The 18,156-nt window shown below is 41.4% G+C and overlaps 3 protein-coding genes across 3 annotated transcripts; all 3 read left to right on the top strand.

The window, feature by feature from the left end:
* The first annotated feature begins 720 nt into the window (after window positions 1–720).
* Window positions 721–17,668, top strand: LOC143012013 (uncharacterized). The gene is made up of 3 exons (XM_076165044.1): window positions 721–779; window positions 3,220–3,299; window positions 16,590–17,668. Exons 1-3 carry the CDS (start codon window positions 721–723, stop codon window positions 17,201–17,203), a joined length of 753 nt encoding a protein of 250 aa, XP_076021159.1. The 3' UTR covers window positions 17,204–17,668.
* On the top strand, window positions 6,460–8,563 carry LOC143012008 (uncharacterized). Its single transcript, XM_076165037.1, has 4 exons — window positions 6,460–6,990; window positions 7,103–7,795; window positions 7,910–7,988; window positions 8,545–8,563. Exons 1-4 carry the CDS (start codon window positions 6,885–6,887, stop codon window positions 8,561–8,563), a joined length of 897 nt encoding a protein of 298 aa, XP_076021152.1. The 5' UTR covers window positions 6,460–6,884.
* LOC143011996 (interferon-induced very large GTPase 1-like) lies at window positions 8,543–13,729 on the top strand. Its single transcript, XM_076165023.1, has 3 exons — window positions 8,543–8,622; window positions 8,723–8,760; window positions 8,853–13,729. Exons 1-3 carry the CDS (start codon window positions 8,589–8,591, stop codon window positions 13,626–13,628), a joined length of 4,848 nt encoding a protein of 1,615 aa, XP_076021138.1. The 5' UTR covers window positions 8,543–8,588; the 3' UTR covers window positions 13,629–13,729.
* Window positions 17,669–18,156: the final 488 nt, after the last annotated feature.

Below are 18,156 nucleotides of genomic sequence, written 5' to 3'. Positions count from 1 at the left end.
AACATTTTCTGGGACAGCGTAAATAGATTTGAATTATATTTCAGAGAAAGGGATTACTTTGCACCAATTGATAATTATGATTGGGAACAGAGCAGACAAAAATCTAATTTGGTGAAGTGTCCATTGTTGGGCCTCTTCTTTTCAACATCTGCATGTAATCAATACCTGACTGTCAGATGAATTCAGTACGATTCATTTGGACAATATATACTGTCATGTAACATAGAACATATATGTACCAAGAAAAAGTAAGGCTGCGTTTCAAAATAAGTATAAATATAAAAAATAAAAATAAAAAGGGAAAATTGTGCTTGAGTTCAAATAAAGTGCTTAACTTAAACTTTAATCAAATAAAGCGAGCAAAAGCTTGAGTTCCCCTATTTTCTGTTTCGCATCTTGACTCAACAGTCTCAACTTATTTTACAGATAACAAATCTCAACACAAAAAGACTGTAGAGAAAGAGAGAGAGAGAGATAGAGAGAGAGAGAGAGAGAGTGAGAGAGAGAGAGAGAGATAGAGAGAGAGAGAGAGAGTGAGAGAGAGAGAGAGAGAGAGAGAGAGAGAGTGAGAGAGAGAGAGAGAGAGAGAGAGACTTCCTGTCATCTCTTTCCAGGGCTTATAATTTATTTTCTCTCTGATTTTACAGTGGACACTGAAGTGGAATCCAGAAAATAAGTCAATTATTTGAGTTACAAGGATATTACAAACTTGTTGCCAGTATGAGTGTGGGCAAACTGCCAGGGCTCAAGGGCCTGGTGTCAGGCTCTCAGGGGAAACGGTGGAACAGCACAGTTTCATACCAAACTCTTGTTGTTGAAGGGTCATATATGAGCTGACCCACCTCCAAAGGAATTTGTCCAGATTGAGGGAACGATTGGAGCTTTCTGCCATCGATGGCTTCCTTTGACATTTTCCATCAATTAAGATCAATCAATGTTTTATTCTATCTTTTGGTTATATTTGCCATAATACTCTGCTTTCATTCATTGGGGGCGGTAGTAGCTCAATCCGCTGGGTAGACAGCTGGGAACCGGAGGGTCGCCGGTTCGAGTCCCCTGTGTGGACCAAGGAAGCAGACTGGTAACTGGTAAGTTACCAGTTTGCCTCCAGAGCACTGCCAAGGTGCACATGAGCAAGGCACCGAACCCCCAACTGCTCCATGGGCGCCGAAAAATGGCTGCCCTGCACCCCCTCTGTAATGTTTGTGTGTGTGATATGTAAGAGGGGGTGCAAGACAAATTTCAATTGCATGTAATTTGTGAGTGAATTGCATGTAACATGATCTTAAATCTTAAATCATTCAAAGTTGCAGTCTTACACGTAAACAAGACTGAAATAACAAGAAGCAGCATTTAAAACTAAGCATTTTGAAATTGAACATTAAAATTCAAAATGACCGCCAGCAAAATAATTCTGCCTATTAAAGTGATGGAATGAATGAATTCAGTCCATATGTGCTCTCAGTGAATATGCTCAGGCTTCATTTGGGATAACAGAATGAAGTGATATCGCCATCTAGTGACTCAGGCTGGAACTGTTGGTAGATTGTTCTGTCAGCCATGGTCCACTTACTGACAGGGTCTCTGTGTGAACGATACACTAGACCAGCGATTCTCAAACTGTGGTGAAAATAAACAACCATGAAAAAATTTCAATAATAATAAATGTTTGCACACGGCACACTACTACCGCTTATCGATAGTGACGCTGCGTGCAAACGTCAACTATTGGCAGACTACTACAGGCTAAACTTAACTGTGGGGGGAAAAAGTAGGAGCGATCCAAACCCACTAAAGTCGTGGCTCCAGAGGGAATCTAAAAGAGCGAAGTCTGCGGAACAGGAGGAGGATATTTTAAACTGCCTGAACGACGGTGAACGGAGTGCGAACGTTAGCAGCAACATAAGTAGTGTGAAGTGTCCACAGCACCGGGAGCTGGCTGCAAAAAGCGAAAAACAACACGGAAAAATGAGCCGAGTTATATCAACCTGGGATTCAGCTGGAGCGGGACGGAGGACGAGCCAAAGCCACAGTGTGTGTGTGTGTGTGTGTGTGTGTGTGTGTGTGTGTGTGTGTGTGGTGATGTTCTCAGCAATCAGTCCGTGAAACCATCGCATCTCAAACGGCATCTTACAACAAAACACAAAATGCTGAAAGACAAACCAGTGGAGTTTTTTGTACGCAAACGTGATGAACTGAGGCAGTCCAAATGCGCAATTCAGTTCCGTGGTGCACCTGTGGTTAAAGCGCAGGAGGCTTCTTATCGTGCCCAGCCTCCGCATAGCGAGAGCAGGTAAGCCGCACACAATTGGTGTGTTTAGCATTAGCAAAAGAGATGCTACACATTATGTGTGGCGAGAAGATCGCCGAATAGTTACATTTGACATTTTCCATCAATTAAGATCAATCAATGTTTTATTCTATCTTTTGGTTATATTTGCCATAATACTCTGCATTCATTCATTGGGGGCGGTAGTAGCTCAATCCGCTGGGTCGACAGCTGGGAACCGGAGGGTCGCCGGTTTGAATGACACAGTGTCGCGGAGAATAGGAGCCATGGCAGATGACGTTAAGACGACACTGATTGAACGCATTAAAAATAGTCACTATTATTCCATCGAACTGGACGAGACTACTGATGATGCAAGTTTCACCACTTTAACTTGTTTATGTCAGATATGAGCATGATGGTGCAGCTGAGGAGGACTTTCTGTTCTGTCAGGCCTATAAGAGTTATAAATAGTTGCCAAAATGCTGTGTGTTTGAAGTACAGTTGGTTGTGTTTTTGATTTATGTTCTCACATGCTGTGTGTGTGTGTGTGTGTGTTTGTATGTATGCGTGTTTTTGAATGAAATGCAGTTGTCATAAATGTTCTTACATGCTGTGTGTGTGTGTGTGTGTGTGTGTGTGTGTGTGTAAGAGGGACTGCCCCCTGCCCCATATAGGAGAGTTGTTCTAGTACGAATTTGTACAATGTGGCTGTGATATAAATAATATTCTTATGAGGAATAAATGTGCTTCCTGTGTGTATTTTGCATAGCAGCTGAATGGGGTCGGCCTACGCTACTGTATTTTAACATCGAGAATTTGAGAACCACTGGTGTAAGGCATCTGGGCTGCTTACCCACACCTCCTCTTTCCACAAAGTCACGTGATTTCAGAGAAGCAGTGAAGATTTGTATTCAGTTTTAATTCCATATTTGTCTTCACTAATGGAGGGGGGAGGGGTTTGGCTCTGTGTATAAAAGTTGTAGACAGGGAGACGTCTCAGTCACAAGGAGCAGCAGACAAGACAAAGGTGAGTAGATTTGTTGGCATATTTATGATCTATAATCAAAACACAACCATGTCAGTTTCTTGTGTTGCGTAGCCATGGAGGCTTTTGCTTGATATGAACACATGATGACACACGGCCTAACAGAGTGAACAAGCTTCCATTTAATCCATCCTTATCCCTTATGCCCTCCTCAAACACCTCGTGGCACCCTCGTGGCAAAAAAAGCCACGCACATAAAAACTGCGATAAAATCATCATACATCAATATTTTTGTCTACTTTTTTTTTTTTCCATAAATCTCTTAAGCAACTTCTTGGCTGCTGAAAACTACCAAACATTCAATAATTTTTCAGGATTTTAACCCTTTAAATGCCTGTTTAACTACTTGAAACATTCATGTGAAATTATAACATTCAAGTCTATGTAGAAGTTTGCGGTGAATGTGTGTAGCAAATAATCTATATACATTTAATTACATTCAATTTAAGTATAAAAAAGGTATAAACCGGCTCTGTAAAAACTATCATCACTATCATGCAACGCATTAAAACCCTGCAGTAAGGGACGTGAGCTGCCGACAGCTTTCGACTTTGTCGAATTTACCCGTTCGCTTTTTGTTAAATGATCCTTTTTGTTTTTTTTATTTTTGACTAAAAAACACAAAAAGGTTATTATTTTCCATAAACTAAATAGTAAATGGATGGGGCTTTGGTGGTGATTAGAGTCTTGGATGTGTCAAAGATTAGTAGTAAAGTTGATTTGATTGCATTAGTATTTATTATGTAGTATCAAATACTCACACTGGACACCCTCCAGGCACAAATGGCACCATTGACTTTCTAATCTCTCTGCCATTCCTTTATAAAACCATGAATTCTCTGATGTCAGCATTCATTATAAAGAAAAGTGGTGATATTTGACATTTTTAGTGTTTTCCACAAAATTTAACCATTTTCCCATTGTAGGCCGATGCATGACTTTTTGACACTTATTATGACTACCAGGGGGCCCCAAGAGTTTTTTTTTTTTTTTAATGCGTGTGTGTTTGTGTGTGGTGTGTGTGTCTGTGTGTGTGGACATGTATCTGTGAAGAGGCCTCCTGCCTTTGCTGTGCTAAAAAACAAAAACAACTGCTAGTTTGTTTATGCACCTAGGTGTGTGTGTGTCAACATCTGATTCATCAATGTGAACATTTATTGCGCAAACAACAACTTTGAAAGCTTCATCAACAAAAGAGAACACAACAGAACATGAAATATGAACACATTTGAACCAGCAATGTCCAGGCTTTGAATATGTTTGAGAGAAACAGATAGATTGAGAAAGTGTGTGTGTGTGTGTGTGTGTGTGTGTGTGTGTGTGTGTGTGTATTCAGTTTAGTTTAGTTTAGTTTAATTTATTTGACCAACAGGTCCAGCAGCATGTGACCTGGTGCTCTCTATACATGCACTTGTTTCACTTGGTGCAGGTGGTAAAAGACTTCTTTTTTAGGCCTGTGCACAACCAGCACACACTTCTCCTTCTGGTCGAGCTGGTGGCAGCAGTGGCAATGGCGGTGTTGATGGTGTCTGCGAGGACAGTAGTCTGTAACTCCGGCACCATGGCAGCAGCAGCAGCTGTACACGGGCCGGTACACACCTGCTAGGATGAGAAGTCCCATGTGGGCTTTTGTCTCTTGGGGCATCCACATTTGTTCAATGAGCTGGGTCATGTCAGGAGTAAAGAAAAGGTCAAAAGATGATGCCACATGGTGAATCCTGGATATGGCATATCTTGTGGGCCGTGGCATCGTGCCGGTGGGTGCCTGGATGTAACGCAGCGTCTCGGCATGGGATGGAGACCAGACTTGCCCGTTATTTGCGGTCCACTCAGTGGTAGGATGAGCAGGATCCTGTGTGTCCTCTCCACTTTCACAGGAAGGGTCAGAGGCACTCACAGAAGTGGAAGACTCCAGTGAGTAATCTGTGTCAGACTCACCCTCGAAGCTTGTGTCATCCGATGAGTCGAACAGCTCACTGGTAGATATAGGCTGCATGATCATTTCTCTGGCCTCTTCCTCACTGAAATGCCTCTTCATCTTTGCTCCAGGTCTTTCTCCTTCTCTGCTCACTGATGAAATGACCCCTCAGCAAAGCTACGTCTGTATCTTTGGCTGTGGAAGCAGCCAGGTGCATAAACAAACTAGCAGTTGTTTTTGTTTTTTAGCACAGCAAAGGCTAGAGGCTCCTCTTCACAGATACATGTCCACACACACACACCCCCCACACACACACCTGACACACACACACACACACACACACCTGACACACACACACACACACACACACACACACACGCAAAAAAAATACAGGAGTTTCATGCATCGGCCTACAATGGGAAAATAGTTGAATTTTGTGGAAAACACTAAAAATGTCAAATATCACCACTTTTCTTCATAATGAAATGCTGACATTAGAGAATGCATGGTTTTATAAAGGAATGGCAGAGAGATTAGAAAGTGTGGTTTCAATGGAAGTCAACTTACATAAAAAATACTAATGCAATCAAATCAATTATACTACTAATCTGTGACACATCCAAGACTCTAATCACCACCAAAGCCCCATCCATTTACTATTTAGTTTCTGGAAAATAATGTGTTTTTTTGTCGTAAATAATGAAATCCTTCGAGTAGTTAAACAAGCATTTAAAGTGTTAAAATCCTGAAACATTATTGAATGTTTGGTTGTTTTGAGCAAGTTGCTTAAGAGATTTATGAAAAAAAAAGTAGAAAAAAATATTGATGTACGATGATTTTATAGCAGTTTTTAAGTGCGTGGCTTTTTTTGCCACGAGGGTGTCCAGTGCTATAGGGTGGGTGTCCATAGCTACTTAGACCCACCACATCAGATCAAAGGTGTGGAGGAGGAGGTTAGGGGGGGAGTGGCTCTCTGTGTACACAGAAGGTGTACGATGTAAGACGAGCTGGAAATGTCAACATAAGAATATGATGCCATCACATACCTTTTAATTAAAGGAACCGTTATGAGGGCTAAGTAATAACTAAAGCAAGCTGAGCCTGAATTCAGCCAATCATTGTACATGTTTAGCTCATTCATAATGAATATTCATGATTCAGTCAAGCGCCAAAATGGGATCCCTACTCAGCCAATCACAAAGTGGTATTTATATATTCATGGGCTTGCATTGACTGGTGTGTGTGTGTTGGCTGAGGGCTGATTAGGGATTTGGGTGCAAGAGTGTGTCAGGTGGGTGTGCAAATGAGTGACATGGTGACACAGCCAGGGAGAACTAGACTGAAGAAGAAATGTCCCTCATTGAAAAGAAAAGAACAGGCGGTTTGTCTGTCCCATGCATCATGTGCAGCATGATGGCGACTTTGGGCCGCAGTTCAAATGTGTGAAAATGGCAACCTGCTGTAGTCTGTGTTCCCAGTTTAAGTACAACCAACAACAAAGAAAAAAGTTAAATGTCATGGGCATGAGCAGTACTGAGTAACTGCAGCTGCCACAGCACAGATCACCAGCTTGAGCAATGAAATGTACTGACAGTAATATGTTATGAATGCATCAACAGTGTGACTGTACAGCATGAAGAACAGATGAGATGGAGGAAGACACTAATGAAAACACAGCAACAGCAAAAGGAGAAGGAGGGACATTGGACAGCACCGGTCCAATATCTCAGAATGCTTCAGCACCTGTGACAAAATGTGAGAATGACTTGTTTGATTGATTTCTGCTGCACTTGACATTAATAAAAGAAAAAGCATATTGTTATTAGAATGATGCATTTACTAATGTTGTACACCTTCTGTGTTCCAGTGGTGCCTGAGCTCACAGTTGTGTTAATTGGTGAGGAGAGTTCTATACAGATCGGATCAGAAAACCTCTTACTTGACCATGACAGGCAACAACCTGAGGAGATGTTTTCATCCAAATTATATGATCTGTGTGGGCGACACATTTGTGTTATCAACGTGCTTGGGCTACAAAACATTGAGCCGCTCTCATGGAATGAAGGAAGTCATGCATTTCTGTTGCTGCTGCCTTATGGTCAGCATGTCAGCCAGTACACTTCAGGAGTGCAGTGGTTTGAGAAAGTATTTGGGAAGGAATCCCTTGCTTTCCTAATGACAGTTGTGACCCATGATCCAGATGAAGAATGTGTGAGTGCACTGACAGACCTGAGAGCAAACAACAGCTTTGTTGAACAAAGGTACCACACATGTAGAAACAGTATGAGAGATGAAGGAGAGATTATAGCTCTGCTTGAACACATAGACACCATGGTCTCTGAGAATGATCCAAGCTGCTATGGTGGACTGATGTGTAGTGAGAAGAAAGAGCATGAAGATCTCCTGCTGGACCACAGACCCCAAGAAGATGAAGAGTTTCAGCAGGATCCAACAGGTGAAGACTTTAATGTTCCACAGGGTGGTGAAGAGCAAGAATTTGATGATGACAACAAAACAGAGACTGAGATCACATCTGAATCACCTTCTGTGATAAACAAAGGTAAGGATTTAATCATAGAAGACAACTTCACTTTAATAAATGTATAACCTTCATGTAGTCAAATATTATTTATATCTGATCCTGAAATGTGTTTCCTCCTTTATTCATTTGTAGATGAGATCAATGAAAGTGCAGCTGCAACCAATGACCAGGTGAGATCTTTTCACATATTTACACACCAGCATTTTAAAAAGTGTTGTTTCTGTTGTGTGCATCGTGTTAGATTGTTGTCAGAAGTGAGGCTTTGCATTCCTTTAGTTCCCAAACTTTTCAAGGAATGAAACATTTCCCACATGTACATTCAAACTATTATTACAATTCATAAATGTCTCAACAGCAAAACACTCAGGGCCCATTTCAGAGATACAAACTGAAGTTACAGTGATCACCACAAGTGAGCCGGTCTCTCAGGCCACCTGTGTCTGTCAGCTGGTCTCTCTTCTTTCTCATTCTATATACTGTATCACTTTAGATATAGTAAAAACTGAAAGAGACAGTCATGATTATTATTCATGGTTATTTATCTAATCACGCAACAGGCTCTCTCTCTCAGTGGTACTTGTGGTCTAAAAACCTGTTTCGTACAATAGTAGATGTACAATGTTGTATGTTGTTGAACTTCACCTTCTTGACCAGTTGTCAGTGTAAACAAATTCTTTAACTGAATGGAACCCACAGGTCAACTAGAGTTGACATGAAATAACTTTTTTCTTAGTGTGATCCAGTCAATGATCCTGATGATGGTGAAGACTTGGAGAAGAACGATAACACAACAGCAACAGAGGAGACCAGCATGAAGTCTGAAACACCACCTGAGAAACATACAGGTACTAATTCATACATAGAATTTGATTGAATTATTACTTCTACAGTAATATTGTGATCATACACATATGTACCTGGGTTGATTCAGTTCATTATTTATAGGTACCTTAAAGGATGACATGAGTGAAAATAAGGATGAGGTAAGACAATCTAAATGTTTCTACAGGACTATTTATTCAATATTCCTTCATTTAAAGTAATAATTCCTGACACATATGATTTACTTTAAAAGCTGGTAGAGATCAGCAGGGAGGAGCAATGTCGAAGAGAAACAGAAACACTGTTCAACAGACTTCAACTTGGAGACAAACGCCAACAGACGTTGACACCAGCAGATTTTCTTCAAATAGGCCCAGCTCTGAAACAGCAGAGCGACACACCTGAGAAGGATCTAGCTCATACCTTTCTCCAAAGGTTGATGATACTGGACTATAGAGCAAGATATATTCCTGTGAAGCAAGACAGTGCTGAAGTCTGTCAATTCAGACATGAGCCAGATGTTGCAAATGATGAAACAGGAAAAAGTAACTTAGATGATCTTTTCAGTTCTACTGAAGACTCTGAGCCAAAACCAAAACCAAATGTCCATCCAATGGACGTTCAAATGGCAGTTTTCCACTGCTCAGACACCTTTCTCAGGCAGAACATGATTACTAAGCTATCCCAATGTCAGTACGCCTTACCTCTGCTTGTTCCTGACCCAGTCTCAAAGGACATTGAGTGTCCTCTTTGGACATTTAGGCAAATAAGAAAAAGCTGGAAGCTGACAGATAAATCAAAAAGCTCCATAATGAAGAGCATGCCTGTCTGTAAAGCTGAGACACCCATGGTGTCATTCCTCCGTCTTGGTTCAGCCTCATTGTCAAAATCTCAGCTACTGGACAACTTAATCAACGAGCGCCACAGCACCTTCTTCCACAGGAACTGCCCAGGTAGCACAAAAACTCGCTACTTGATGGATGGAGTGGCAGAGATTGCCTGGTACTGCCCAGCTGGAAAACCCAACGATTCTTTCACTGACTTCATTGCCTTCTGTAATCTCCACGGTGACGCTCTGTCCTTTGATAAACAACGTGACATACTGATTGAAAAGGCTTCAATCAATGTTGTGTTGGTACCATCTCTGAAAAGGGGAGACAGAAGTATGACCGTTATTTCCTCACTCCTTGATTCCTCAAAGCCTCTGATTTGCCTCATTGCTGATAATGATTCTAATCCAGTACAGATGAAATCAGGACATTATAAGATTGGTCTGAAAGACAAAAGCCAGTCAGATGCATCTGAAGAACTGAAAGGAATCATTCGGAACATTTTGTCTGGATCCTTTGATTCCTTCCAGCTTGAAACACTGGCTCAAGTCTCTGGAATCAGAGTGGATGAAGAAAATGAGATCTGCAAAGAAGGAAAAGCTGCTGCTTTGAAAATAACCAGTTTGCTTCAGGGCATGGACGTCTCAAAGATCAAAGAGAAAATGCTCCCTTGTCAGGGCGAACTGTGGCATGAGTGGAGCAGCATAACAAAACAACAGTATCACCTAAAAGGAGAAATTGAAATGGAGAAAAGTAAAAATCAAGAGAAACTGCAGGAAATACGACAGAGCCAGCGTGCTGCTTCCTGTTCTGACCTCATGCAGCTGTTCATCAAAAATCTCTCGTCTTTGCCATCGAGTGAGAAAGCCTGTTTCCTGACATGGACTCAGATCTTACTAGATGACCTCTCCACAGATGACCTCGCTAGAATTCTCCACAGATATGATAAAAAGTGGTCTGAATTCTTGGCTCTAAAGAAAGACAAATCTGATCAACTAAAAAACAAGCAAACTGAGCTCGAAGAGATTTCAACACAACTTCAAGCAGCAACATTTGGCTTGGAGCACATCGTCAGGGAGATGGGACAGATCTATGAAGCTCATAAATCACTGGCAAGAGGACGAAACACAGGCAGAATGAAGTGGTGTGACTATCCTGCTCTGGCTGCAGAGCTGATGATATCAGGACATCCCATGGAGCTGATGGATGGTGATGCAGGTCATGTACCTCTAACATGGATCAGTAGTCTGTTAGATGAAGTCATCAAGAAGCTGGGTGATAAGCGAGTTTTTGTTCTGTCAGTTCTGGGCGTACAAAGCAGTGGAAAATCAACAATGCTGAATGCTATGTTTGGTTTACAGTTTGCAGTAAGTGCTGGCAGATGCACCAAAGGTGCCTTCATGCAGCTGGTGAAAGTGTCAGAAGAGATGAAGAACGAATTAAAGTTTGACTATGTTCTAGTTGTGGACACTGAAGGACTAAGTGCTCTTGAGTTGGCAGGTAACACAACTCTACACCACGACAATGAACTGGCTACGTTTGTCATCGGTGTGGGAAACATGACATTGATCAACATCTTTGGAGAAAATCCAGCAGAAATGCAAGATGTTCTGCAGATTGTTGTACAGGCTATCATGCGGATGAAGAACATTAAATTGTCTCCAAGTTGTGTATTTGTTCACCAGAATGTCACAGACATTGCAGCTTCAGAGAAAAATATGGATGGGAAGAGGCGCCTACAAGAAAAACTGGACCAGATGGCTCAACTAGCTGCCAAAGAGGAGGGATGTGATGCCAAGAGCTTCAGTGACATCATTGAATTTGATATACAAGAAGATGTGAAATACTTTGCCCAGTTGTGGGAGGGAAGTCCACCCATGGCCCCTCCAAATCCAGGTTACAGTGAAAGCGTCCAAGAGCTGAAGAACACCATCCTCTCTAAAGCATCACAGTCTGATGGAATGACTCTCTCACAGTTCAAACACAACATTGGAGACCTGAGGAAAGCTCTGCTGAATGAAAACTTTGTCTTCAGTTTCAAAAACACACTTGAAATTGCAGTGTACAGAAAGCTGGAGGTCCAGTATGGGAACTGGACCTGGACCCTGAGGGAAAAGCTGCTGACCATTGACCATCAGCTTCACAACAGAATAGAGAATGGAAACCATGACATGGTTGAACTCAGTTATCTTTATAACAAGATGAGCAAAACTTATGAAGATGTCAGAAAAGCTATGGCAACATACTTTGAAGATAAAAACCAAAAAGAAATGTTGGCTCAATGGCGAGGAAGATTTGAAAGCAAAATCAAAGACATTCATGAAGAACTTGTAAAAGCACTGAAAAGAAAACTGGATGAGGTTCTCCAGCAGAAGAATGCTTGCAAAATGCTTGATAAGAAGAAGCCAGAGTTCGAGAACAAACTACTACAAAAGAGCAAACAGCTTGCTCTGCAGCTCAAAGACAAGGCAACAAATGAAGGGGAACTTCAAAAGCAGTTCAACCATGTCTGGGATGGCTGGGTTGCTGAATTAACTGCAGATACAGAGCCCATAAAGGATATCAACCTACAAGAAGATCAGCTTTCTATCCTTACAGAACTTGGCATTGAAAGTTCTCTTATACATGAACGCAAAAATTGTGGCAAATACAAAAACATAGCCAACCTTGGGGATTATTCTGAATATGATACCCGAACCAAGCACCAAGATCCCTGTGAAGAAAGACAGCGATCTAAAGATGAGAGGGTAAGCAAAAACACGAGATCATTTTGGAAATTTTGGAAGGGAGAAGAAAATAAGTCACAGATATGTTTTACATATCAAGAGCAAGAGCAGATCAGATCTCTCATTGACAAAGTTAAGAATGAGGCCAAAAGCACAATTCGGGGCAGACCTTTAGCCACAAGAGGCTACAGTTCTACTTTTCTGGAGGAAATGGCCAAAAATGTCAACAGACATGTTGAAGAATTTCAATCACAACAGAGCTATGAACTCAAGAAGAAGTTCACAGTTGATCTTCTGCTCTATGTGTTTGACGCTACAAGCAAGATAATTTTAGAGTCTCACCATCAATTCAAGACAAACAACGATCTACGATATTATGTCAATAGCAAGAAAGAGCAGTTCTATGGCATATTCAGCAGCTTCTGTAAAGGTCACTCATCAGCTGTTGTGTTTGCAGAGATGATCTGTGATAAACTGAAGGATTCCACTGTCCAGGCTGTCTATGATAAGACTGCCATTGATCTTGCAGGAGAGATGAAGTGCTCTTTCTCACCATTCAGTGGGAACAGGATGAACTTGGAGAAGCATGTATTAAAATCCCTGGCAGAGAAAGAGGACTTTCAGGACTACATGAACTACATCAGACATCCAAGGGAACATGTCAAGACTTTCATAAAAGAAGAAATGAAGAAATATATCTTCACTGAACACAAAGACTCCACAAAGAGTTTACTCAAGAAAAATGTTCAAGACATCCAGGGGCTTCTGAGTCGCGCTTTGCATAAAGCTACAGAGAAAGTGGCACAAGGGGAAGCAAACATAAACATGTGGCTGGAGGAATTTTCCAGTGAGCTTAAGGACCAGCTCAAAGTTGATACCATATGTTGCCAAACCTTTAGTGACATAAACAAATTTGATTTTCTTGAAGAGGTGGTGAAGAAAAGACTTGAATCCATCATTGAGGAGATCACTGCACTCCCATTAGATAACCTGGAGAAATCTCGGAAGAGGCCTGACAAAATCCTCATTGACCAACTTTGTAACGGCTGCTGGGTACAGTGTCCATTCTGCAGAGCTGTTTGTACCAACACACTGGAAGGTCACAGTCCAGATAAACACAATGTCCCCTTTCATCGCCCCTCTGCTGTCAGTGGCAGGCATGTCAGAAATACTGTGGAACTGGTCATTAACTTCTGCACAACATCAGTAGCAAGTGACAGGTCCTTTTACCCTAAACGTGATTCAGATGAGTTGATTCCTTATAAACTCTACCACACTGCTGGTCCAAAGTATGAATCTTGGAAAATCACCGCTGATGAATCTAAGCTGATTTACTGGAAATGGTTTGTGTGGAAGTTTCAAATGGAACTGGAAGATCACTATAAGAAAAAGTTCAAGGGCAGAGGAGAAATTCCCAGTGAGTGGAGAAAACACACCAAACAGGAAGCGATTGCAAGTCTGGATGAAATGTAAAACCTCAGAACAAACTCTGCTCTGCCAAAGTCACAATGACCTCTTGTTGTCTGCATATATGCAAGCTGTAATATAGAAGAATCTCATTGAAAGAAGATCTTTCAATTCACTCTAACAAATAAGATAAATGACTGCAGATGCTATTGTTTCTAAATGTATGTCATATTCAGATAAGTCAAGTGAAAATGAAACATTTATGAGGTTTTTTCCTTTTTTTTGGGGGGGGGGGGGGGGGGGGGGGGGGAATAAGTTAGGCAAGTGCTTGAGGTGGGGATGTAGCCATGAGTTTGATTTTATGTTTACTATTTTATAACAACCTCAGTGATATTATCTGTAACACAAGTGATTTTAAGTATGCATTACTGTTTTTAATGCTTTATATCTACATTATTTTGTTTTTTTTTCAGCTGTTCATTGAGTCCCAGGAAAGATGGCTGTTTTGATTTATCACAAATGTCTAATCTGCTTATTTTTTCTATAGGATGAATGAAATGCACAAGTTCGAAACAGTTAAAAGTTCAGACAGCAAATAAATGTGCAAGAATATGAGCTGAGACATACTAGAGACAATAAACTTGTTTACTGATTGGATTTTTCTTTGATTTAAAATCAGTAATGAAGCTGTGGTTGGTTGCTTCTTATTTCTCTGCAGGTTTCATTAGAACAGCATTAGAAAACAGCTTTAACTGTATATCTATAGAATGGAGAGGATGATTTGTATGGTGGATCTTTTGAGTCTGAATTAAACATTTATTTTATGACAATGCCTCTAGATGACAGCTGTCAATGTTCATGAGCAGGAAACTAAATGTTGTTCATTAAATCTTCCTAAACTTAAACTAAGGAATGGTTTGGATTATTTCTTGAAGAATTTCTCAAACAGAAATGATGTTTTATATGTGTGTAAGTTTATAATGTAAATGCATAGAGTTCATCTATATTGGGTCTGGTTTCATTTGATCTAAATGATGAATGAAGCTAAACTATCAGTGTTAGTATTATAGGATCTCAATGCAGCATCTGACAAAGTGAACCTCAGGATTCTGTAACACAGACTGGGACAGCGTAAATAGATTAGAATTATATTTCAGAGGAAGGGATTACTTTGCATCAATTGATAATTATGATTGGGAACAGATAAAAATCTAATTTGGTGAAGTGTCCATTGTGTCCATTTTCTGTTTCACATCTTGACTCAACAGTCTCAACTAATTTTACAGATAACAAATCTCAACACAAAAAGACTGTAGAGAGAGAGAGAGAGAGAGAGAGAGAGAGAGTGAGAGAGAGAGAGAGAGAGAGAGACAGAGAGAGAGAGAGAGAGAGAGAGAGAGAGAGAGTGAGAGAGAGAGAGAGAGAGAGAGAGAGAGAGACTTCCTGTCATCTCTTTCCAGGGCTTATAATTAATTTTCTCTCTGATTTTACAGTGGACACTGAAGTGGAATCCAGAAAATAAGTCAATTATTTGAGTTACAAGGATATTACAAACTTTGTTGCCAGTATGAGTGTGGGCAAACTGCCAGGGCTCAAGGGCCTGGTGTCAGGCTCTCAGGGGAAACGGTGGAACAGCACAGTTTCATACCAAACTCTTGTTGTTGAAGGGTCATATATGAGCTGACCCACCTCCAAAGGAATTTGTCCAGATTGAGGGAAGTGGAGTTGGTAAAGTGAGCTGAGAGACGATTGGAGCTTTCTGCCATCGATGGCTTCCTTTGACATTTTCCATCAATTAAGATCAATCAATGTTTTATTCTATCTTTTGGTTATATTTGCCATAATACTCTGCATTCATTCATTGGGGGCGGTAGTAGCTCAATCCGCTGGGTTGACAGCTGGGAACCGGAGGGGCGCCGGTTCGAGTCCCCTGTGTGGACCAAGGAAGCAGACTGGTAGCTGGTAAGTTACCAGTTTGCCTCCAGAGCACTGCCAAGGTGCACATGAGCAAGGCACCGAACCCCCAACTGCTCCATGGGCGCTGAAAAATGGCTGCCCTGCACCCCCTCTGTAATGTTTGTGTGTGTGATATGTAAGAGGGGGTGCAAGACAAATTTCAATTGCATGTAATTTGTGAGTGAATTGCATGTAACATGATAAATAAACTATCTTAAATCTTAAATCATTCAAAGTTGCAGTCTTACACGTCAACAAGACTGAAATAACAAGAAGCAGCATTTAAAACTAAGCATTTTGAAATTGAACATTAAAATTCAAAATGACCGCCAGCAAAACAATTCTGCCTATTAAAGTGATGGAATGAATGAATTCAGTCCATATGTGCTCTCAGTGAATATGCTCAGGCTTCATTTGGGATAACAGAATGAAGTGATACCGTCATCTAGTGACTCAGGCTGGAACTGTTGGTAGATTGTTCTGTCAGCCATGGTCCACTTACTGACAGGGTCTCTGTGTGAACGATACACTAGACTAACTAGCCTATTGTTTATGTCAGGGCTTCCCAAAGTGGGGGGTGCAGAGCTATTGCAGGGGGAGGAGGAGCAATATGAATAAGTACCGTCTCAGGTAAATGAATGAGGCGATACTTCTTCATCTGGCTGCAGGAGAATGAGCGTCCAGACAACATTATTGCTCCATGTATTTGTATCCTCTGTTATCAGGTTTGTCTGTCTTCTTCGGCCTGGTTGTTGTTTTATATCGTCCCGTAATGTTTTATATTGGTTTTCGCCAACTAAAGGCTTTGTTTAGCTGCCTGAGACATGTTTTTAGTTCTTCCTTTAATATGTGAAACCGGTCCTGATGACATCATCAGTATAGCCTCTGAGGCGCTGACTCCCACCTAAGGCAGATCCTTCAGTGCCTTCACTCTGATAACTTCAACATTCTAAATGTAATAAAAGATCCTTGGTAACATTCATACATGAATATAATTCTGATGTGTTATTGATCTTGTGTCTTCACTTAAACTCTTTTTGATGACTTGTTTCTCCCTCTCACTGTGTGCAGGCCTTCACTCTGGTTTCCTTACCTTGCCCCGCCTCTCCCGCCTTGACAGACAGTTTCAAGATGGAGATTCCAGGAGGGGGTCTTTACCAGAAAGCGGCGATATTGACCGCACGCGCTCAGATTCCCTCACCTCTTTCACCGTAGACCTCGGCCCTTCCCTGATGACTGAGGTCCTGAGCTTGATTGACAGCTCCAGCTGCCTTCAGATGGCCAATCACTGTCAGATTGATTGTGAGGAAAGAGAGGATGAGGAGGAGAGTTGTTCTGTCGCTGAGACACCACTGCAGATCCCTGGGACTTCCATGAGCAGTGGATCATTCAGGGCGAACATGAACAGCGGAGGGCGCTCTTGTAGCTCAAACCGGACAGAAGAAGAAGAGGTCAGGAGGTCTTTTAGGAGCCTCCACTCTTTCACTGGATCTCCTCAGAGAGAAGAGCCTGTGATGGAGGCAGAGAGGTTTCAGAGGGCAGCTGAAGTGCTGACTCGTCATTATGGAGGAGGCTCCTTCACAAATGGGCGTCGACCGAGAAACTCCACCACTTCTCCAGTTTTCAGCCCCACCCACAACGCAACATGCACTTTCTCTGAGGAAGAGGAAGAGATTAAAGTCTAGATGGCAAATCCTGAACGGCCCCAAAACTCTAAACCTTCCAGTGGGCTGCTTGTTGAGGCAGCTTCTTGTTTTACCTCAAACATGTGTTTTGCTTGTCCCGTTTCAAATCAACACATTTTTCAAAGCAGAACGATCATTTGACCTCTGCATCAATGCTGCAGACTGAGAACTGGATTCTGATGTTTAGTGGACACATTGTGTCTCTAGCTTTAGCTCTGGAACTGAACATGAACCTAGCATTCATGTGTCACATTTTCATATCAGACATTAGAAAGCCTACATACTTTGTGAATGAACACTGCCATCTAGAACTCTGTTACATTCAATAACTGTTTCAAATGTTGTATTAAAATGAATGTAATGATACATCATTATAGATGAGATGATTGATCATTTGCCAGTATTTGCTTCCTTATTTCTTAATGAATGTGTTTAAACACACGATATCACAACTTCATACTCAACACATAAAGACAAACAGCATATGGTTTCTTTCTGAAGAACCAGAACTGGAATTATTTACCAAGTAGCAAGTACAAGGAATTCCTTGTGGACCAAATGTACAGATACACAATATTACAAGACAAGACACAGTACAAACACTAATCCTATCCTGTACCACATGTAGACCACATGATAGTGGTGCTCATACTCCAACAAACGCCATCCCATCTCTTTGCTATAGTCTCATCTTCATAGACATGCCCCAAGCATGGACTTTACTGATTAAGCCCTATTATGGGTTTAGATCTTGTTAAGCCAGGTAACGCAAACAAGGCAGAGGCCTGTTGACTGTCCTTTGTAGTAAAGGCCCCAGGATGGAGCAGAAGATCTGAATCAGCAGCAGCAAGGTGGACGTTCTCTCATTCTCAGCCCAGGCTTGATTTTAAAGTCCCAAATGGCAGAGGTGTGGCACGAATGAATGAAGATGAACCGGATCGGTCGGCTCGAAT

This window comes from Genypterus blacodes, unplaced genomic scaffold (genome assembly GCF_046128005.1).
Source record: "Genypterus blacodes isolate CSIRO-AG114 ecotype Tasmania unplaced genomic scaffold, CSIRO-AGI_Gbla_v1 ptg000140l_1, whole genome shotgun sequence".
NCBI classification, from domain to species: domain Eukaryota; kingdom Metazoa; phylum Chordata; class Actinopteri; order Ophidiiformes; family Ophidiidae; genus Genypterus; species Genypterus blacodes.
Note: the sequence above shows the minus strand (reverse complement) of the source record. Positions and strands in the feature narration are given on the sequence as shown.

What these genes read in the sequence shown, in the direction of transcription:
- LOC143012013 (XM_076165044.1), top strand. Translation starts at nt 721, where the DNA reads ATGAGTGTGGGCAAACTGCCAGGGCTCAAGGGCCTGGTGTCAGGCTCT. An exon ending in TCAGGCTCTCAGGGGAAACG is followed by an intron (nt 780 to 3,219) that starts GTGGAACAGCAC and finishes TCACTAATGGAG; the next exon opens with GGGGGAGGGGTTTGGCTCTG. An exon ending in GAGCAGCAGACAAGACAAAG is followed by an intron (nt 3,300 to 16,589) that starts GTGAGTAGATTT and finishes CACTGTGTGCAG; the next exon opens with GCCTTCACTCTGGTTTCCTT.
- LOC143012008 (XM_076165037.1), top strand. Translation starts at nt 6,885, where the DNA reads ATGGAGGAAGACACTAATGAAAACACAGCAACAGCAAAAGGAGAAGGA. An exon ending in TTCAGCACCTGTGACAAAAT is followed by an intron (nt 6,991 to 7,102) that starts GTGAGAATGACT and finishes TCTGTGTTCCAG; the next exon opens with TGGTGCCTGAGCTCACAGTT. An exon ending in ACCTTCTGTGATAAACAAAG is followed by an intron (nt 7,796 to 7,909) that starts GTAAGGATTTAA and finishes ATTCATTTGTAG; the next exon opens with ATGAGATCAATGAAAGTGCA.
- LOC143011996 (XM_076165023.1), top strand. Translation starts at nt 8,589, where the DNA reads ATGAAGTCTGAAACACCACCTGAGAAACATACAG. An exon ending in ACCACCTGAGAAACATACAG is followed by an intron (nt 8,623 to 8,722) that starts GTACTAATTCAT and finishes CATTATTTATAG; the next exon opens with GTACCTTAAAGGATGACATG. An exon ending in TGAGTGAAAATAAGGATGAG is followed by an intron (nt 8,761 to 8,852) that starts GTAAGACAATCT and finishes TTACTTTAAAAG; the next exon opens with CTGGTAGAGATCAGCAGGGA.